Raw genomic sequence first — 16,381 nt, 5'->3', positions numbered from 1 at the left:
TCTGCATGAAGGGACTGCTTCCACGGTCCAGGGATCCTAGCGGGCCTACTTCTTGCTGGCCAGCTCAAGGCCACACCTGGAATGAGCGCCAGCATACATCTTTGACTGCTTCGAATACATCTCCGAGTGCTTCGACTACATCTTGGACTACTTCTACTGCACTTTCGACTACTACAACTACTTCTTGGTGGCTGGCGCAACTGCACTGCGATCACCTGCACGACAGCGGCTCTTGAGCAGCTACATCAAACAGGCTCGACTAGCAAAGTCGAGTAACAGTGTATCCAGTGCCTTCGGCACTGGCTCCGCCTCTGGCAACAACTTCATCTAGGCCGCCTCGGCCCACAACCCCAACTGATTACTCGGTTGGGGTAACCAAGGGCCGTGTCCTGCAAAGCAGTCGAAGGTCGGATCCATACCTTGGCTCCAACTAGGGGGTTCCGATTGAGCTCAGCCTAACACGTGCCCGCCTCCTCGAATGGTAGGGCAGTCGGAAGGCTGGACTCAGCTTGCCAACAGGCCCCAGGAGTAGGTGCGGAAGATAAGGATGAGCCTCGGGGTCAACTTATCGTACGCGGCCAACCACCTCCTGGGGTTACAATCCTCTCTGCTGTGGCAACAGGATGCCACTATTCTACCTGCCCATCCTCGTGAAGGGATGGACGAAACGTCATCATGATACTGTTGGAATGCCCCCGTCATGATGAAGTGATCATGAGAGGCGCTAGGGGCGGGGCGTGATAGCCGTACCGTACCTATCGACGCCCCCACGACCTCTGATCGATGGAGCATGACGCACAGGGACCAGACGAGACGGCCACCCCACGACACAAGATTTGGATGCTGGTCGTCGCAGGGCCTCAACTGGCACAGTTGACGGTCCCGGCCGTTAAAGCGTGGAATTCTCTCTACCTCATTTCTTACTTAGCACCCTGTAAAGGAGACCTCCCTTGGACTATAAAAGGGAGGGACCTCCGTCTAGGTAGAAAAAAAATCCGATCTCTAAAAAAAATCTCACAACTTCCACTTAAAAGCTTGTAACTCCCAAACTCTTACGAGTATCCGGATTTAAGCAATACATCCAACTAATCCCCAATTGGACGTAGGTCACGATTAACTGAACCGGTATAAATCTTGAGTCATTGTGTATAAATCACATCCGATCACGATGCGCGATACGCATGTTTGAGTAATTTTAACCGTCGATCATTTCCGGAACCAACGAATACCATCAATGGGTCCATCACGAAGCATACACACAACATACATAATCGTCAATAAGCAGCAGCAAACTGTCTTAGCCGAGAGCATAGTTCGGCATAGTGCTACCGGCTTCATCAACTGAAAGCTTCTGCACCACATCTTCCATGGCGGGCCTCGTGTTCCGGTCTTCCTGCACGCATGAAACAGCCAGCTTGATCATTGTTCTTGCCTGGAAGCCATTGAAGTGGCCGTTCAACCTGGGGTCCGTGAAGCCAGCAATCCACTGTGGCAAAGCTTCGATTCTCCTACTGACACTTTGCTGCTGAATCAGAACATCACGGCAGCTACCAGAGGTTGCATTGGTAGCAACTCAGAGATTCCCCGTGTCCAGCAGCTGAGCTCGATCAGCATCGGAAGAGCCGCTCACGTTGTTGGTCCATGCGATCTGGCCGTTGTAATTAATCTTTCACAACCATGCTCCCATGAGTGTCTAGCTCCACTCTGGATCCCCAGGTGTACACAGGGTGGAGATGGTTCGCACTCCAGACGACAGTCTTCTCAGCTGATCTGGAGAACCATATAGAGAAGACAGCAGCATTAGATGAAATGTTGTAGAAGCCACAGGTGAAGGTGCCATCCAGAGGAAGTCATGGGCTGAAACGCGCAGAAGCAGATGGATCAGCAACGTGATGAGGAACAGAGAGGTGCTCTGCGTGTCCATTGCTCTCGGTGCTAGGGGAGCAAATGGAGCTGCTGTGCGAAATGGTCAGGAGCACACACACAACACAATGTTAGATGCACTTATGGTCTTACTATCGATACACTGTACTGTACAGAGGGAAATACCTAGACTTCAATTCCCCGGTAGACTTTGCTAGAGCTTTCTGCGGTGACTCCAGATTCTTTGGCTGAGCCGGTAAACCTTCACGGAGCACATAGGAAGTCAAAAGTAACTGTCAATTATCAGAGTTAGCGAGCTTTGGAAAATGGGCCTCATGTTTGCACATGATGAATTGACGTTTCACAATTTGCTTAAATATGACAGGGAAAGAAGTTGAAAAGGTTATAAAGGCAGGTTAACATCAAACTGCTGATTGATAGAAAGAAGTTGAAAAGGTTTTAAAGCCTGCCACACAGTCTTTTACTCTTTTTTTTTTTGAATTTGAAGCGGTCTTTTACTTTTTTTTCTCCGTACTTTATTAGCGTTTGTGGTCCCTGGCCCTTCATGGGCCGGCCTGACCCAATCCCATCAAATCACACACACCCAGGTCTGGCCATGGGCCAAGTTGGACAATCAGGCCCGACAGGCCTGAACGCGAGAAAAACGGCAACCGCGGCCGCGCCGGACTCGAGTCCCCTTCCTCCTCCGCCTCCTCCCATATAACCGCGCCGCACGGGATAGGGCTGCTCCGACTCGCTGTTGCCTTCTGTCCCCGCCGCCCGTTCGATTTCTCCTGCCCTCGCCTCGTAGCCCCCCGAGTCACCAGCCTCTCGCCGTATCGCGGCGGCGGGTTCCGCGCCGAGTTAGGGTTAGGGTTTGCGCGGTAGCGGAGAAGGGGGTTAGTAGTAGGAGGAGAGGAGCCGGAGATGGAGGAGGTGACGGAGGGAGTGAACAACCTGGCGATTACGGAGCCGCACAAGAAGAACCGGATCCAGGTCTCCAACACCAAGAAGCCGCTATTCTTCTACGTCAACCTCGCCAAGGTGAGGATTATCCACCCAGTTCGGTTTTCTTCTCTGCTCAAATTTTGTGGGGCTTTTGCGAGTTGTTGAGCGAACAGCGCGGATGGATGCGGCTTTGAATTTGTTTAACAATAATTAGAAAGTTTTTGTGGGTCCACGAGGTGTTAGTCTTAAACCCTAGAGGGGAAAACCTACCCGATTTCATCATTTTTTTTTGTTGAAAACATATAGCCGGGTTTAGCTTGCGTTCTGTTTTTTTATTAGGGTTTTAAACAAGACCAATTCGTTGTGATGATTGCAGAGGTACATGCAGCAGCATGAGGAGGTGGAGCTCTCGGCCCTTGGCATGGGTAATAGCTTCCACCCCCCTCCCCGGCGTACCCATGATATCATTCTATTCCAACAGCGAACAGTTGGATCTCGAAAGTCAGTTGTTTGTGGTGTCATGATTAGTTTACTTAATTTTTTACCATGTCTCTCCCTGATTGCTCATAGTTTGAGGTTTGACTGTGTTGCCTTAGGGATTTTTTGTAGTGTCTTATCTGCTGGCATTCATGTGAACTGCCCCACTTAATGAATGTGGTAATCCTTGTGTAAGTTGCTTTGAAAGGTCAGCAGAGGTTGCTTCTGTTATGAATGATGACTGTTGGCCATAAATGTAGACTCTCAAACTCCACACTGTTATCAGACAATAGTGTCATCTAGTTATTTTGGTCATCAGATTTTTGGATCTATGATGGTACGTTAGTGTGTTTATTGTTCGGGTGTAAGGTTAGCTTTTAGCTTGATTATCATGGTGTCCTTTCCATTGTGGTATTGTTTTAAGGATATTCCTGTGGTCAAAGTTACATATATGCAAACATCATAACATATTGTTCATGGCATGCCTTGTCACTTTGTACACATTTATTTTGCAATTGTACTCTCTTAACCTTGTGATGTAATCATAACATAATGTTCATGGCTTGCCTTCTCACTTCATACGCATAGTTTATTTTGCAATGTACTCTCTTAACCTTGTCAATGCCTGTCCTACTTTCTTCATTACAATATGCTGATGGACCTCCTCTTATCGTTTCAGCCATTGCCACAGTGGTGACTGTTGCTGAAATTCTGAAAAATAATGGGCTTGCTGTTGAAAAGAGTAAGATTCTTGTAACCTATACACTTGTATCGTTTACCTTTGTATCTGAATCTAATTGTTCAATCAAAATGTTTTGCAGAGATCATGACGTCCACAGTTGATGTCAAGGATGATTCAAGGAGTCGCCCTATTCAGAAGGCCAAGGTATGAAATAAAATAGCATTTCCTCTGGTTCATCATATTGTTTTCTGATTCTGATATATTGCTATGGCCAGATTGAAATAGTGCTGGGCAAGACAGAAAAATTCGATGAGCTGATGGCAGCAGCTGAGGAGGAGAGGGAAGCTGCCAAGGCTGAGGAGCAGAGCTAAACATCTATTTTAAATTTTGCTGTTGTAGTTTAATTAGTATCATGCAGTTGCGTTGGTATCTCTTGGCTAACAAGAGATATCCTTTGTTATCAATCAAGAGCTCTGCTCATCGATTAGTTGGAATGGTAACTTGGTTAATCTATTGGCTGTTTCGTTTTGAATGGCAACTTGTTTGCTTAGCACACTTATTGCTGTATGCTTAATAGCTATGGTGATGATATTTGCGTTTGGCTCATGGTCTCAGCATCTGCAGAAGTACAAGTTTTCTTAGTAAAAGTAGCAGGGGGGGAAACCAGGCATGGCCATGACAACTGCTTCCGCAACGTGACCCCCTAGCTTAGAATATTTTATTATTGATTTTAACACAATGCTAACTCAAGAGGATCTTTTGACAATACGGATGGTTAATCCAAGATGCGGAACACGGATTTCTCTTTTGGAGAAATGCTATTATTGTGGGGCTGTACATGCGGTAGAAAAATTATGCCAATCCGTTGATATATGTATGCTATAGTTGAATATTTGAATCAAGAAATGAATTCAAATTTCCAAATAACAGATCGTCTGAATCCAGTCTCAAGAGCAAGAGAAAGGGGCAATTTATGCAAGGGCCTTTCTTTGACAGAATAATCCTGCTACAAAGCCAAATAAACATAAATTGAATGGAACGACTATCGAGCAGGCAGAATTTGAACAAAAGTACCAGTGAGGGAACCAACGACCCGACATGGCGATGTCAAAACTGCTTCCGCAACATGCACCATCAACTGCGAGTGTTGTTTATGGATTTCAACCCAAAGCTAACTTAAGCCAAAAAATTTACCTAGCATACTTCAAGTACTAGACCTAAATTTTCATGAGTTGATAATCCAATTCTCAGTAGAAAGAAAACGATGGTATAATCTCCTCGCTGCCTTCTTCCAGGACTCATCAGGGGCAAATGCTTCACTCGCTCTCATCATCATCTTCCACCAGGATCTTCTTACAGGCCTCGTAGCACATGAAGGAGATGCCTGCTGCAGGCATCAGCTTGATGCAGCTGGGACCAAGCCCCTTGTACAGGCCGCCAATCCCTTCCTTCTCCATTATGCAGTAGAGGGCATGGAACACGTTCTTGTAGACTTGCCTCCCACCAACTGCTCCAACCTGCATTTGCTTGCGGGCCACCTCGAGCGGGAAAGTGGCAGTGCTTGAGATGGCACCGGCGGCTGAGCCGATGAGGAGAGTAGCGATGTTGCTGATCTCCTCCTGCTTGAATGTCTTCCTGTAGAGCTTCTTCAGGGTGTCATACGCGTAGTAGTTAGTCGCGGCATATGGCACCACTCCTATCAGACTCGGTGTCAGACCACGGTACAGCTCCGATGGGCCTTCCTCTCGTAGAATCTTGACAAAAGCATGGAGGAAGTTGTTGTAGACATCTTTCTGCAGAAACAAGGAGTAAGCTGAAGTGTACAAAGAAACATCAGTTAGTCAAGCTGTTGAGAAAGAGCTCCTTTCACCTCTATCGTCAATCTGGTCTTAATCAATTCCAAAGGATATGTGCACAATGTTGAGCTGACTCCAGCAAGTGCTCCAGCAACAAGTGATGGAGGGAGGAAGGTTTTGGGGGACTCATCAGCCTTTGGAGTCAAGAATTTCTTGGCTGTATCGAAAGCAAACAGCTGCAATTGGACAAACCTTTGTCAGCTAGATAAAAGTATTGCTATGTCTGTAGAATAGTAAAGGTGTTGCTTTGATCAGTTGTTGCAAAAAGGGGGACAGTACGTTTGATCGGGTTGCAAGAAAAACAAGATTTCCAACCATCTTGAAATTCATGAGTAGAAAAAAATGGTCATGGCATCTCACAACCAAAGTCCGATTAATGACTGAAGGAGTAGCTTTTCGCCAATCCATAACCAAATAAATTTCTTTAGCAGTAGAGGCCATAAACACAGAAAATTCAACAAGTGAACTGCTGATCCAAAAGTTCATTTTGAGGCATCTCAGAAGCATGCAAAAATTTATAGAGTAGCATATTATTATATATTTGCCACCTACAGAGTACCTAACAAAACCTGTGGCACTTGACCAGAGAGTGAGATCAAAATATTAGAAGAAATGGAAGATTCAAATAATAGGAAGGAAAATAGTCCAACTCAGTTGACCGATCATAAACTAGCAAACTAGACAACTGTTAAGAACCAAACACAAGTCCATAGCTTGACTTAAATGTTACGAAGACCGCTGTTAGAAATATTACAACATACTCCCTATGCCCCAAAAAACAAGTCATCTTAGGAATTCTAAGATAGATTAACAAGGAGGTAAAGTGACCATGCTTGCCCCTACGTATTAGTCATATTTGGCATGAAGAGATTGTTGCATGCACATACTAAATAGGGTAAAAGTACTTGTTTTTTGGGACAAATTTTGAATCCTGTAATGACTTATTTTTTGGGATAGAGGGTGTATATTGATATATATCCTTGTCAAGGATCTAGATAATACCAAGGATGTAAGTACCATCTTCTCTAACCAGGTGAATTAAACCAATGAGTGAACTCTAGCCTGGGTGCTGCTAATACATAAATTGACTTGAATGGCACTGTCTCAGTATTAGTGCAGCCTTATTCAGCATGAAAGCTGTTCATTCTGGCAAGCCATAAGCACAATGGAACTGACTGTACAATAGTACCCAACATTATTCATCTTGTCCAAATTTATGCACCTAGAATTAGCACCCAAAATAGCATGTTTTATTCCAAATTGAACGTGAGGTTGACACACTAGTGAATTGGATAATGAGCAAAGCACGTCTTCTAGCATCACTGACACACAGCAGCACACAATAGTGACACCACATTATAATTTCTAGAAACAAGGTTCTCCTGGACACTGAAATGGTAATAAAGAAACAAACAAATGGTCTCCTGGAAACTGAAATGGTAACAAAGAAACAAACAAAAGGTAATAATTTACCTCAATTGCTTTGCTTGGCGCAACACGGATAACATTGACAAGATTCCCACGGAACAGCCCAGTCCACCCCTCAGTGTTCATGATCGACTGGAACACCTCTGTCATCGAGTCCCCATTGCTCCCAACCATCAAGTGAGTCCTAATCGTCTCCAACGGGGCCACACAAGTCCTGGAAACAGCCCCCGCAACAGCTCCACTAACCAGCCGCCTCAAATGTGGGTTACCAATCTTGATTTTGAGCTTCAGCCCATGCTTCTTGGCCTTCTTCTTTGCCTTACCATCGACCACCTCCTCCTCGACTGGCTCAGCCTCGGTACTAATAACTTGGTACCCAACCGCCTCAGAGACATATTTTATACAATGATCAGCGAAGGGAATCTTAATGTCCTTCTCCCCCGGACTGGGTGCCACTGCTGGCGCACCCGTCGACACTTTAAGACCAACGCTAGCAAACAGCCCGCCATAACCAGGCCCAGAGCCTTGCAAGCTTAGAGAGAAGCCCCTGTCTTCATGCGAATCCCACGGGAACCGGAGCTCCGGGAGCTGAATAGACCATCCCTGCTTCTTCTCCATGGCTAATACGCTGTTCTTGCTCTTGGCCATCATCGCCACCATCGTTGCCGCCATTGCTTAGAAAATATAGGTCTGGCTCAACCTGCAGCAGACAGTGGGGGTTCAGGCTTTCAGCCGCAATGCATTGACGGTCACAACAAGGAGCATATTCTCAGCCACCAATTCCAAAAGCTAGACACCATTGTTTTTTATAAAATGAAAAGCCTCCCACTACGAATCAAGAATACAACCTACCCTCTCCACTTCGAAATCCCAAGAGAAAGGTGGTCAAAAAGTTGATATTCTGATGGAGCAATCGGAGAGCAACACTTAACACTAGGAGCACGGGGAAGAAGCAATGAACCTGGCCTCTCTTCCGCCGACCTCAACCCGTACCCAAACGAACCCATCCTAAACAAGATCAACAAATCTTTCCCCAATCCCAAAACCCCCAGGACAGCACCCTACGTCCTGGGCACCGGCGGCGGCGGCGGCGTCGAGGAGACGAAGCGAAAATACCTCAGGTTGCAGCCGCTCCGGAAGCTGGATTGGGCGGGCGCCTCTCCCCCTTTCCTTCGGCCCCGCGTGGATAGGAGGCGGGCTGGTGGTGGTGGAGGCCGGAGGAGGGGGGCGGCGGGCGGCGGCGTCTTCCTCCCCCGCCTAGCGCTGCTCCCTGAACTCGACAGGAGAGGAGGTGCTGCCGCCTTTTGTGAGGGGAGAAGGGGAGGCGCCCAATCCCCTTCCCTTTTGGGGGCTTGGTTCCAGAATTTTCTCTACTGCTGGACCAACTTGAGGGCAGTTCCGGGAATTCGCAGAGGATTTTTAGGGTGCTGGATTGGACCGTTGGACGCTGGTTCGAGACCCCGGGTATGGGCCGTCGGCCCATAGGCGACGATTTCACAGAGTACTCCTCCTATATGCTGGAATTAGACTACAACTTTGTTTCAATTTCGGAAAAAAGTTTTTTAAAGCGCAATTACAGAGATCTTTTTTTACATAAAGTTCACATACATACACACACATATTTTATAAAACACACGCAAGCATATGCCCTATAAAATTAGGATGATAAACGTTAAAATTGACGAAGTCAGCACAAAGAGTACACATCGGAATAAGATCGACGAACACGTCATCTACCGCTAAAGTAATAGTTAGTCAAATTCTGCTAGCTAAAGTGCTACGAGGATTAGCTAATAGCTAGCCATTTTTGCTGATTCACAAGGAGATTTGATTGGCACACAAATAAAATAAGATTACGACTTTCGACCACCTGGTCACGTTCAAGGACAAGAGAGGGTACTTTCGATGACCTGAGTGACGATGTGTCGAACCTTCAAATTCTACGTCGGCGGTGGCGGCCAAGACTACGACCAAAACATGTTTTCTGACTTGCCATGAAACGCAGGACGCGTTTTTATACCGTGGACCGTGGAGAAGGACACGACACCGACAGCATCTAGTTTTCCAGAACTAAAGCTTAATACGCATCGTTTGTGATGCCTCACCGAAACTTGTAAACACAACCGGCAAACTGAACCAAGCACATGTAGTCAATCTGCTCCGATCGATTGCACGTGCACGCGTGCTTTTGATTTTGCTGCTGTTGAAGGGCAGGGCCAGGTGCAAGAGACACGGATAAGATGGATGAGTGCAGGTCAAGGATGTGCGGAGCACGTCAACAAACAGGTCGGTGCCTTTAAGGTTGAATCCAAGATCAGCACTGGCGCAGTTCATGGAAGATTCATGTGAGCTGTTACATACAAATGCACAATGCCACAAAACAAAGCGGCAAAAAATGTGGTTACATCAACTTCAGAAATGTGTATTGGGTCCCTGGAAAAAATCGACCTGCTGCTTTCAAGAATCTAGGGTGGCAAAACAATGCCTGGATGCAGCCAAATTTACAGGCAGGCAATACATATACTACAGATGGTACATTCTACCGCTGTGGCTCCACAGTCCAAACTAGCCGATTTCTTGATAACAATGTTAACTCTCAACTGTTTGAGAAATAGTGAAACAGAACTGCAGCTGCGGCAACAAACACAACCTTGAATAACAGCTTCTTTGATCCAGTCGATTCAGATGAAGACCCTGACTCCGTCGGATCAACCTTCTGCCCCCTTAGCTTAGCTAGCAACAGAGGAAGGAGGCCATGCCTTGTGGCTGACAGAATTAAAGACTGGTAAGAAGCATGTTACTTTTATCCAGGGGAAAAAACTATCGACGATATTTGTGATGAAGAAATTCAGAAGGTTAATATACATCACAATAAAGTTGAAATAAGAGGTAAACATCAATATAAAATATGTAAAGTAGGTTGCAGAAAAATATGACAAGGTCAGTTCACAGAATACAAAGGATTCACAGTGAATTTAGTGGTGAGGGTTCAGCTAACAAAGGTCCCACTCCTAACTTGGTCTAGATGATAGAGCAGTTTGTGATGTCATCGAGGATGATTTAAGAGAGTCTAAGTAGATTTGCAGGCCTAGAATACACATAGTGAACAGGGAACCTCTTCTCTAAAAAGGTCCTGCTCCTAACATTATTTTCTCTTCGCGTATAGAAAGGCAGTTCTAAGAATCTAAGTACAATATACTGTTATAAAGATCAAACAGTAAATTTCTGTCTTAGAGACCGTGCAATTTCGGAAACAGCACATTCATAAAATAGTGCATAGTTCTGAACCTGTTTTGAACAATACTTTCTTCAAACCAGGTATTGTCTACTTTGCCATTACATCTAATTTTCCTAGAACAATTCATCAACAAATTTTCTATAACAGATGCTCGCTAAGAGTCGCCACTTCTTCACTATAACCACTGTAGCAGAAATATTGACCAGCTAAACCTAGGGCAAGCAAACGGGCATATTGTGCAGAAGTAATCTGGTTTGGGTGTAATTCGAGGTAGGGCTAAAACTTGTAAGTAGAACTAGAACAAATATTTTTTAACAATTCAATTCATTCAACATCCAAAGGACAAGGTGCATTTCATACTTTTCATCAAATTTTGAAGAAACAACTTTTTTATCTCTCTAAGAGCAGGTATGAATGAAAGCGTAACGAAAATAAAGTTTCTTCTTTGTTGAATATAACTTTTGTACAGGTATCGTTCGTTTCCGTACATTTAGAGCACAAGCTGTGTTGTACCATACACATCAACCTATTCTAATCTTAAAAAATTTGACAATTTAATGACTCTAGAAGAACACTAGTTTTGAATTTTAGATTCAAAACAAAGAAATAACATCAACCATCCCCTGATGCCTACGTTATTATCATCCTGGAGCACTAAATTTACATTTCAGGTATAAAGGAAGAATACCATCAGCTAAATTATCATCTGAAGACTGAATTGATCATTACTCCCTCCGTTCCAAATTATAGGTCGTTTTGGCAAATCTAGATGCATAATTTTTGTTATGTATCTAGACACAATGTTTATCTAGGTGCATAGCAAAAACTATGTATCTAGATTTGCCAAAACGACCTACAATTTGGAACAGAGTGAGTATTCTGCAACATAAATATTTATGAATACCTGTTTTCTTCAACTCCCTCTCTTCCTCACTGATCCTTCGTCTCAAAGCATTCAATAATGAACCAAAATAAAGAGCTAAAACAGTGCAGGTGAAGGTGATAACATTGTATGGCATGCTGAAATCAGGAGTTGTCAGGGGAACGAGCAATACTTCCGTATATGACTTCACAACAGTATCTTCCTGCAGAACACAAAGATATTACAATGATAATGAAGCAAAAAATATTTATATTCACGTACGACACGGAAATAAGCTAGTACTAGGCCACTGATCCGCTCATGACATCTCTGAAGGATGTACCTGGAAATTTTCTAGTAAAGGAGATCCAAGTAATGGATCAGTTTCAGGGAAATTTCTAGCGGAGTTGAACTCAGGAAAGCTAATCAGAGCTGATGGAATATCAAATCCTTGATTAGCATCAGGAGGATATTCATCTATATGCAGGAATCCCTGAAATTTCATGAAGGAAATGTTTAGTCATGAACATCTTATTAAGACTGCTCAAGGGACAAATAACAAATGAAGACAGGTAGAAGCACCAAGTAACAAATATCTGAATTTCCTACCCAATGGGGAGGTACACTCAAGTAATTTAAGCAGCAGAACACACCTTGTCAAAATCCAATGCCAGAGTAGCCGACCGCATACTGCAAGGGAACCTTAGTAGCATCTCCAGTGTACCAGGCAAAAGCTTGTCTTCTGAAGGAGTGACATGAATCTTGTCAACTACATCTGATACAGCCTTCCTGTTCCCATCTATAAATATTTCTAGGCTGTGATAATAGACCTTAACATACCATGGAACAATCTGGAAAATAATTGCCTTTATTGAACAATCATTTGGGCTGCCAAATATCTTCTTATGAAGATTAGTGGATGTAAAGGACAGAGCAATTGACCCTCTTTCATTTCCACTACCCATAAGAAATCTGCTTACATGAAAAGGTGAGGGGGTGCAAGACCATATCAGGGGAAGCTTCCAAGTTATGCCCACATCAAAAGGCTTTTCCTCACTGCAGTTACTAACATCATACTCATATATAGAAGAAGATTGAACTTCCAAGTTATTTAGGTCTTTGGTCAACCTATCCGGGCCATTGGACAATACAAAGAATTCATTATTCCAAGAAAGATCACTTCCAGATTTGTTAATTTTGTCAACAATACCTTTATCAACCTCTATGAATATTCTGCTGGATTTAGAAACAAGGCATTTCCCTGACAACTTTCTGTTGAAAAGATGTCTCATGGACCAGCTGGGCTGAAGTTGTCTGTGACTAGAATGTAGCTGTTTACCGTTAATAGTATTTGGTTGCAGTACAACAGTCAGTGTTTGATCAAGAATAATACCAAGTGACTGGGATGACCTTAGTTTCAGTTTCTGGGAATGGTAATATCCTTTGTAAATTGAAGGTCTATACAACAAAGAAGCTATCCCAGCTTTGTCACGACATGGAAGAAGTTTCAGCCAAGGTGTCAGATTCTCAGTGCATACTGCTTCACGAGGCAATGCACCATATCGCAAATTGCCTTCATTTGATTTAAATCCCCAACGAGGAGCAGAAAATGAAGTGGAAGACTCTAAAAAGTTGATGGATGCACAAAACAGACCAGATAGTGTATGGGTCAGGTTCTTCCATGTTGCGTCAATCTCTGACAAAGGAAGATCAAAAACCGCCCACAGCTCAACACCAGGAGGCTTTGCATTACTTGTTGACATAGGATCAAATCCACCCCACTGCTCATAGTTCCATCTTCCCTGGGTGAAAGATAGCTCCAACTCACTAATATGATATTTTTTGACCTGGTGTTGACAAAACAGAATGATGTTAATAGTGGTACCTAAACATTCTTAAAATGTGGTATAAAGTATTGACAGTATTTAAGAAATGGAAGCCCCTTATGCATTCTGTTGTGACTTAAAAGCCTAAATGAGTAACAGGCAATGAAAAAACATATACAGAGATTTTCAGGTTGTTTACTGAAGATACTAAGTGCATGACGAAGAAAGCTTGCTAATCTAAACAGTTGCATATCACAGAATAATGGCAGCAAGCACAAATAAATGCAAATTTTATGCTACACAGATCTCTCCATTGTTTCATATTACCTATGTGCTGCTCCTCAAGGATCTAGTTCACACTAGGGGCAATTGAAGGTTTGAGAATTTGATGATATGTTTTACAGCATTGGCATTCTAAGGCAACAATCCAGAAGGTATCTGCCAAATTGTTACACACAGAGGTTCTCTGCATATTATATGACTTGTATCAACACATACACGGTGTTTCACAGGACCACTTAAATTATGGTAGCATAGCCATAGCCCAAAGCATGATCAAGAAGTCCAAACAGTAAGACAAGTAGTCAAATGCAATCTCAACTATCAGACTTTACAGAGATTGCAGAGCAGCTCAATTCAAATTTGCATAGAACAAATAGGCACTTGGATTGCAAAATTCAACTAGTGCCTCGGCAACTTGATGCATAACGATTCTGCGCAAAAAATGAAATAAATGAAAAGTAAAGATCCTCATATTATTGCAACTACGTAGAATGTGTCAAAAGCGTAAATTTGCAGCAATTGCTAATCTCGTTGTCCCAGTGAAGTACCCGCAAACAGATTGTTCGTGTCAATTGTTCTACATCAATAGCTACCTATCTAGTTATATGCTAGTCCAAGCTAATCCACCAATATGCACGCCAAATTGAAAACCATAGACAATTGGAACACAAACCCTAAGTCAGGGGCATAAGAGATCTGCTCCTGAGTGGAAGGGGGCCGCACGGGGCACGCACCAGCTGGGAGATGGCCTTGGGGAAGAGGTGGTGGTGCCGGCCGACGGAGGCAGCTGGGGGCGCAGAGGAGCGGAAGTAGAAGTGGGCCAGCGCCTTGCGGTCGGGGAGCGGCCGCAGGAGCAGCTCCTCCGTGAACTCCTCCTCAAGCGCCGCCGCCGATGCCGCCGCCGCGGCGGCAAGGAGGAAGAGGATGGCGAGGTGCATGAAGAGGACCGTCCCGGGAGGTGGAGACGGTGGCGCCATCAGCGCCGGCGAGGGAAGGGAGGCGCTGCTGAAGGGTGGCGTCGCGTGGACTGGTTCCGGGGGCTGTCCGCCAGTAGCGTGACTGCATAGACAAAAAAGTGAAGAGTTAATCCTTTAAGCCCGCTCCAGGCCCCGCCGCCGTCCCCGCCGCCGGCCGCGCCTCCCACAAGCCACCCTCCACCCCGCCATTCACTAACTGAGGGAGCCGCTCGCCCCCGCCGGTTCTCATCCGCCGCCCGGACGGAGGCGCCCGCACCGCCTCGCCACCCTCGATCCGCCGCCAGATGCTCCTCAAAAGCCCGCCGGCCATGGAGCCCTCCCCCGACAACCCCGAACCCGAAACCCTAACCCTAACCCAGCCAGCACCATGCCTCAAACCGAGAGAGAGGAGGACCCACCTCGTCACAGGCCGTCTACCACTGCCCACCGGTGCTGGACGAGCACGAATCAGGGGAGCAGCAACGGAGCTCGGACGGGGAACTGGGGAGAAGGATTCAGTAACGTTCCTTCAGCAAGTCACGGCGTGACTGGCGGGCGACGTCCACCTCCAATCCAAGGGTTGCAAGCAGATTCCTCTCTTTTTCTCAAGGAATTTTCTCAAGGAAAGAAATGAATTGACTCAGATTTAGCTCAAGAGGACTCAGGAGGGGGCCACCCTCGGCTTCCTCCGCTGCGCCATCGCTTACACCTATCCCTCGGCCTCCTCCGCTTCCACACCATCATCAATTTTACCACCTGCGGCTGCCAACCGTGCTCTGAACGCCCCTAGCTTCTCCCCACCGATGTTGCCGCGGACCGCAACCATGGCCAGCTACTGCCCCGCGAGGTCCTCATGGCCACCCTTCCAGCAAGCCTCGCCCGCTCGTGACCTCGCGTCTGTTCGTGCTTCTGGGCTTCGCGTGCGGTGTGATATCGATCATGGCCGCGGACAATCCCGATGGGATGTGCCTGCTCACCGGGGGCGCAAGCTGCTCTCGCTCATCGCTGACGTCGAGGGCCTCCACAGGTCCATCAAAGCAGTAGCGGTGCTGCCCCTGTCGATGCTAAGGTTTGTCTCGTGCGCACCCTGGGCGGTCCTGGGCGCGGGGTCATGGTGTTCGCCATCTACCGGCAGCGGTGGTCGGGGACGCGACGGACAGCCCCGCGCTGCGACCCCACACCATCGTCGTCACCGTGTACTTCGCCGTGGACCTCGAGGGAGAGACGCGGGGTATGGGTGTATAGGTACAGCTTCACAGGCAAGCACAAGCAGAGGATCGAGATCTGTAGTGAGGCACTTTCGACGGCGGACTGGTACAAGCCGCCGTGCTTCTGGACTTCTGGTTCACGCCGGTGTACTCGCAGCCGTGAACACAATTGGTGATGCGTTTGAGTCCCTTTGCTTGCTGCATTAGCATGCGTGGCGTGTAGGTACTGGACTACTGCATTAGCAATCTGTATGTCCAGGAGCATGGCGCTACGTAGGAGAACGAGAGTCCGCCCCTGCAAAATCTGAGTCAATCGGTCAAACCATTGCTTTCCCAGTGAAAAAAAAAAGGAGAAATCTACTTACAACCGTTGGATGGGAGGTGGACGTCGGATAGAGGGCCGCCAGTCACGCCGTGACTTGACGAAGGAACGTCACTGAATCTGGCTCCGGGAACTGGGTGGCGAAGACGAGCGAGATTCAGTAAAAGTCACGCTGTAACTTACCCTCCACTACGAACCAAGAATACACCCTGCCCTCCACTTCGAAATCACAAGAGGAAGGTGGTCAAAACAATTGTATTCTGATGGAACAATCGGACATCAACACCTAACAACACTACAAGCACGGGCAGATGCAATGAACACGGCCTCTCTTCTGACCTCGACCCGTACCCAAACAAACCCATCCTAAACAAGATCACCAAAACCTTTCCCCATCCTCAAAATCTCTGGACATCACTTACGGTCTGGGCAC

The 16,381-nt window shown here is 46.1% G+C and overlaps 3 protein-coding genes across 4 annotated transcripts; 1 reads left to right on the top strand and 2 right to left on the bottom strand.

Moving 5' to 3' along the window:
* Positions 1–2,587: 2,587 nt before the first annotated feature.
* On the top strand, positions 2,588–4,569 carry LOC112888468 (uncharacterized protein At2g34160-like). Its single transcript, XM_025954691.1, has 5 exons — positions 2,588–2,907; positions 3,188–3,236; positions 3,968–4,030; positions 4,110–4,174; positions 4,246–4,569. The coding sequence occupies exons 1-5, from the start codon at positions 2,791–2,793 to the stop codon at positions 4,339–4,341; spliced, it is 390 nt and encodes a 129-aa protein (XP_025810476.1). The 5' UTR covers positions 2,588–2,790; the 3' UTR covers positions 4,342–4,569.
* Positions 4,570–4,974: 405 nt separating this feature from the next.
* LOC112888466 (adenine nucleotide transporter BT1, chloroplastic/mitochondrial-like) lies at positions 4,975–8,610 on the bottom strand. The gene is made up of 4 exons (XM_025954688.1): positions 8,371–8,610; positions 7,300–7,954; positions 5,841–6,002; positions 4,975–5,763 (listed from the first exon to the last, which is right to left on the bottom strand). The coding sequence occupies exons 2-4, from the start codon at positions 7,924–7,926 to the stop codon at positions 5,287–5,289; spliced, it is 1,266 nt and encodes a 421-aa protein (XP_025810473.1). The 5' UTR covers positions 7,927–7,954; positions 8,371–8,610; the 3' UTR covers positions 4,975–5,286.
* A 921-nt stretch (positions 8,611–9,531) lies between these two features.
* Positions 9,532–15,505, bottom strand: LOC112889572 (GPI transamidase component PIG-T). 2 transcript variants are annotated; one of them, XM_025956286.1, is made up of 6 exons: positions 14,838–15,505; positions 14,197–14,521; positions 12,008–13,201; positions 11,698–11,847; positions 11,397–11,577; positions 9,532–10,020 (listed from the first exon to the last, which is right to left on the bottom strand). In XM_025956286.1, exons 2-6 carry the CDS (start codon positions 14,437–14,439, stop codon positions 9,851–9,853), a joined length of 1,938 nt encoding a protein of 645 aa, XP_025812071.1. In that variant the 5' UTR covers positions 14,440–14,521; positions 14,838–15,505; the 3' UTR covers positions 9,532–9,850. The 2 variants fall into 2 exon arrangements, with proteins under 2 accessions (XP_025812071.1, XP_025812070.1); XM_025956285.1 differs by lacking the exon at positions 14,838–15,505 and adding an exon at positions 14,637–14,820.
* Between the last annotated feature and the right edge of the window lie 876 nt (positions 15,506–16,381).

The sequence above is a fragment of the Panicum hallii genome, chromosome 4 (genome assembly GCF_002211085.1).
Source record: "Panicum hallii strain FIL2 chromosome 4, PHallii_v3.1, whole genome shotgun sequence".
NCBI classification, from domain to species: domain Eukaryota; kingdom Viridiplantae; phylum Streptophyta; class Magnoliopsida; order Poales; family Poaceae; genus Panicum; species Panicum hallii.
Note: the sequence above shows the minus strand (reverse complement) of the source record. Positions and strands in the feature narration are given on the sequence as shown.

Coding starts and splice junctions, on each gene's coding strand:
- LOC112888468 (XM_025954691.1), top strand. CDS start 2,791: ATGGAGGAGGTGACGGAGGGAGTGAACAACCTGGCGATTACGGAGCCG. Junction 2,908..3,187: donor TCTACGTCAACCTCGCCAAG/GTGAGGATTATC, acceptor TGATGATTGCAG/AGGTACATGCAGCAGCATGA. Junction 3,237..3,967: donor GCTCTCGGCCCTTGGCATGG/GTAATAGCTTCC, acceptor TTATCGTTTCAG/CCATTGCCACAGTGGTGACT.
- LOC112888466 (XM_025954688.1), bottom strand. CDS start 7,926: ATGGCGGCAACGATGGTGGCGATGATGGCCAAGAGCAAGAACAGCGTA. Junction 6,003..7,299: donor CGCCAAGCAAAGCAATTGAG/GTAAATTATTAC, acceptor GTCCAATTGCAG/CTGTTTGCTTTCGATACAGC. Junction 5,764..5,840: donor AGACCAGATTGACGATAGAG/GTGAAAGGAGCT, acceptor TTGTTTCTGCAG/AAAGATGTCTACAACAACTT.
- LOC112889572 (XM_025956285.1), bottom strand. CDS start 14,749: ATGGCCGGCGGGCTTTTGAGGAGCATCTGGCGGCGGATCGAGGGTGGC. Junction 13,202..14,196: donor CCAAGGCCATCTCCCAGCTG/GTGCGTGCCCCG, acceptor TGTCAACACCAG/GTCAAAAAATATCATATTAG. Junction 11,578..11,697: donor CTTTACTAGAAAATTTCCAG/GTACATCCTTCA, acceptor TGTGTTCTGCAG/GAAGATACTGTTGTGAAGTC.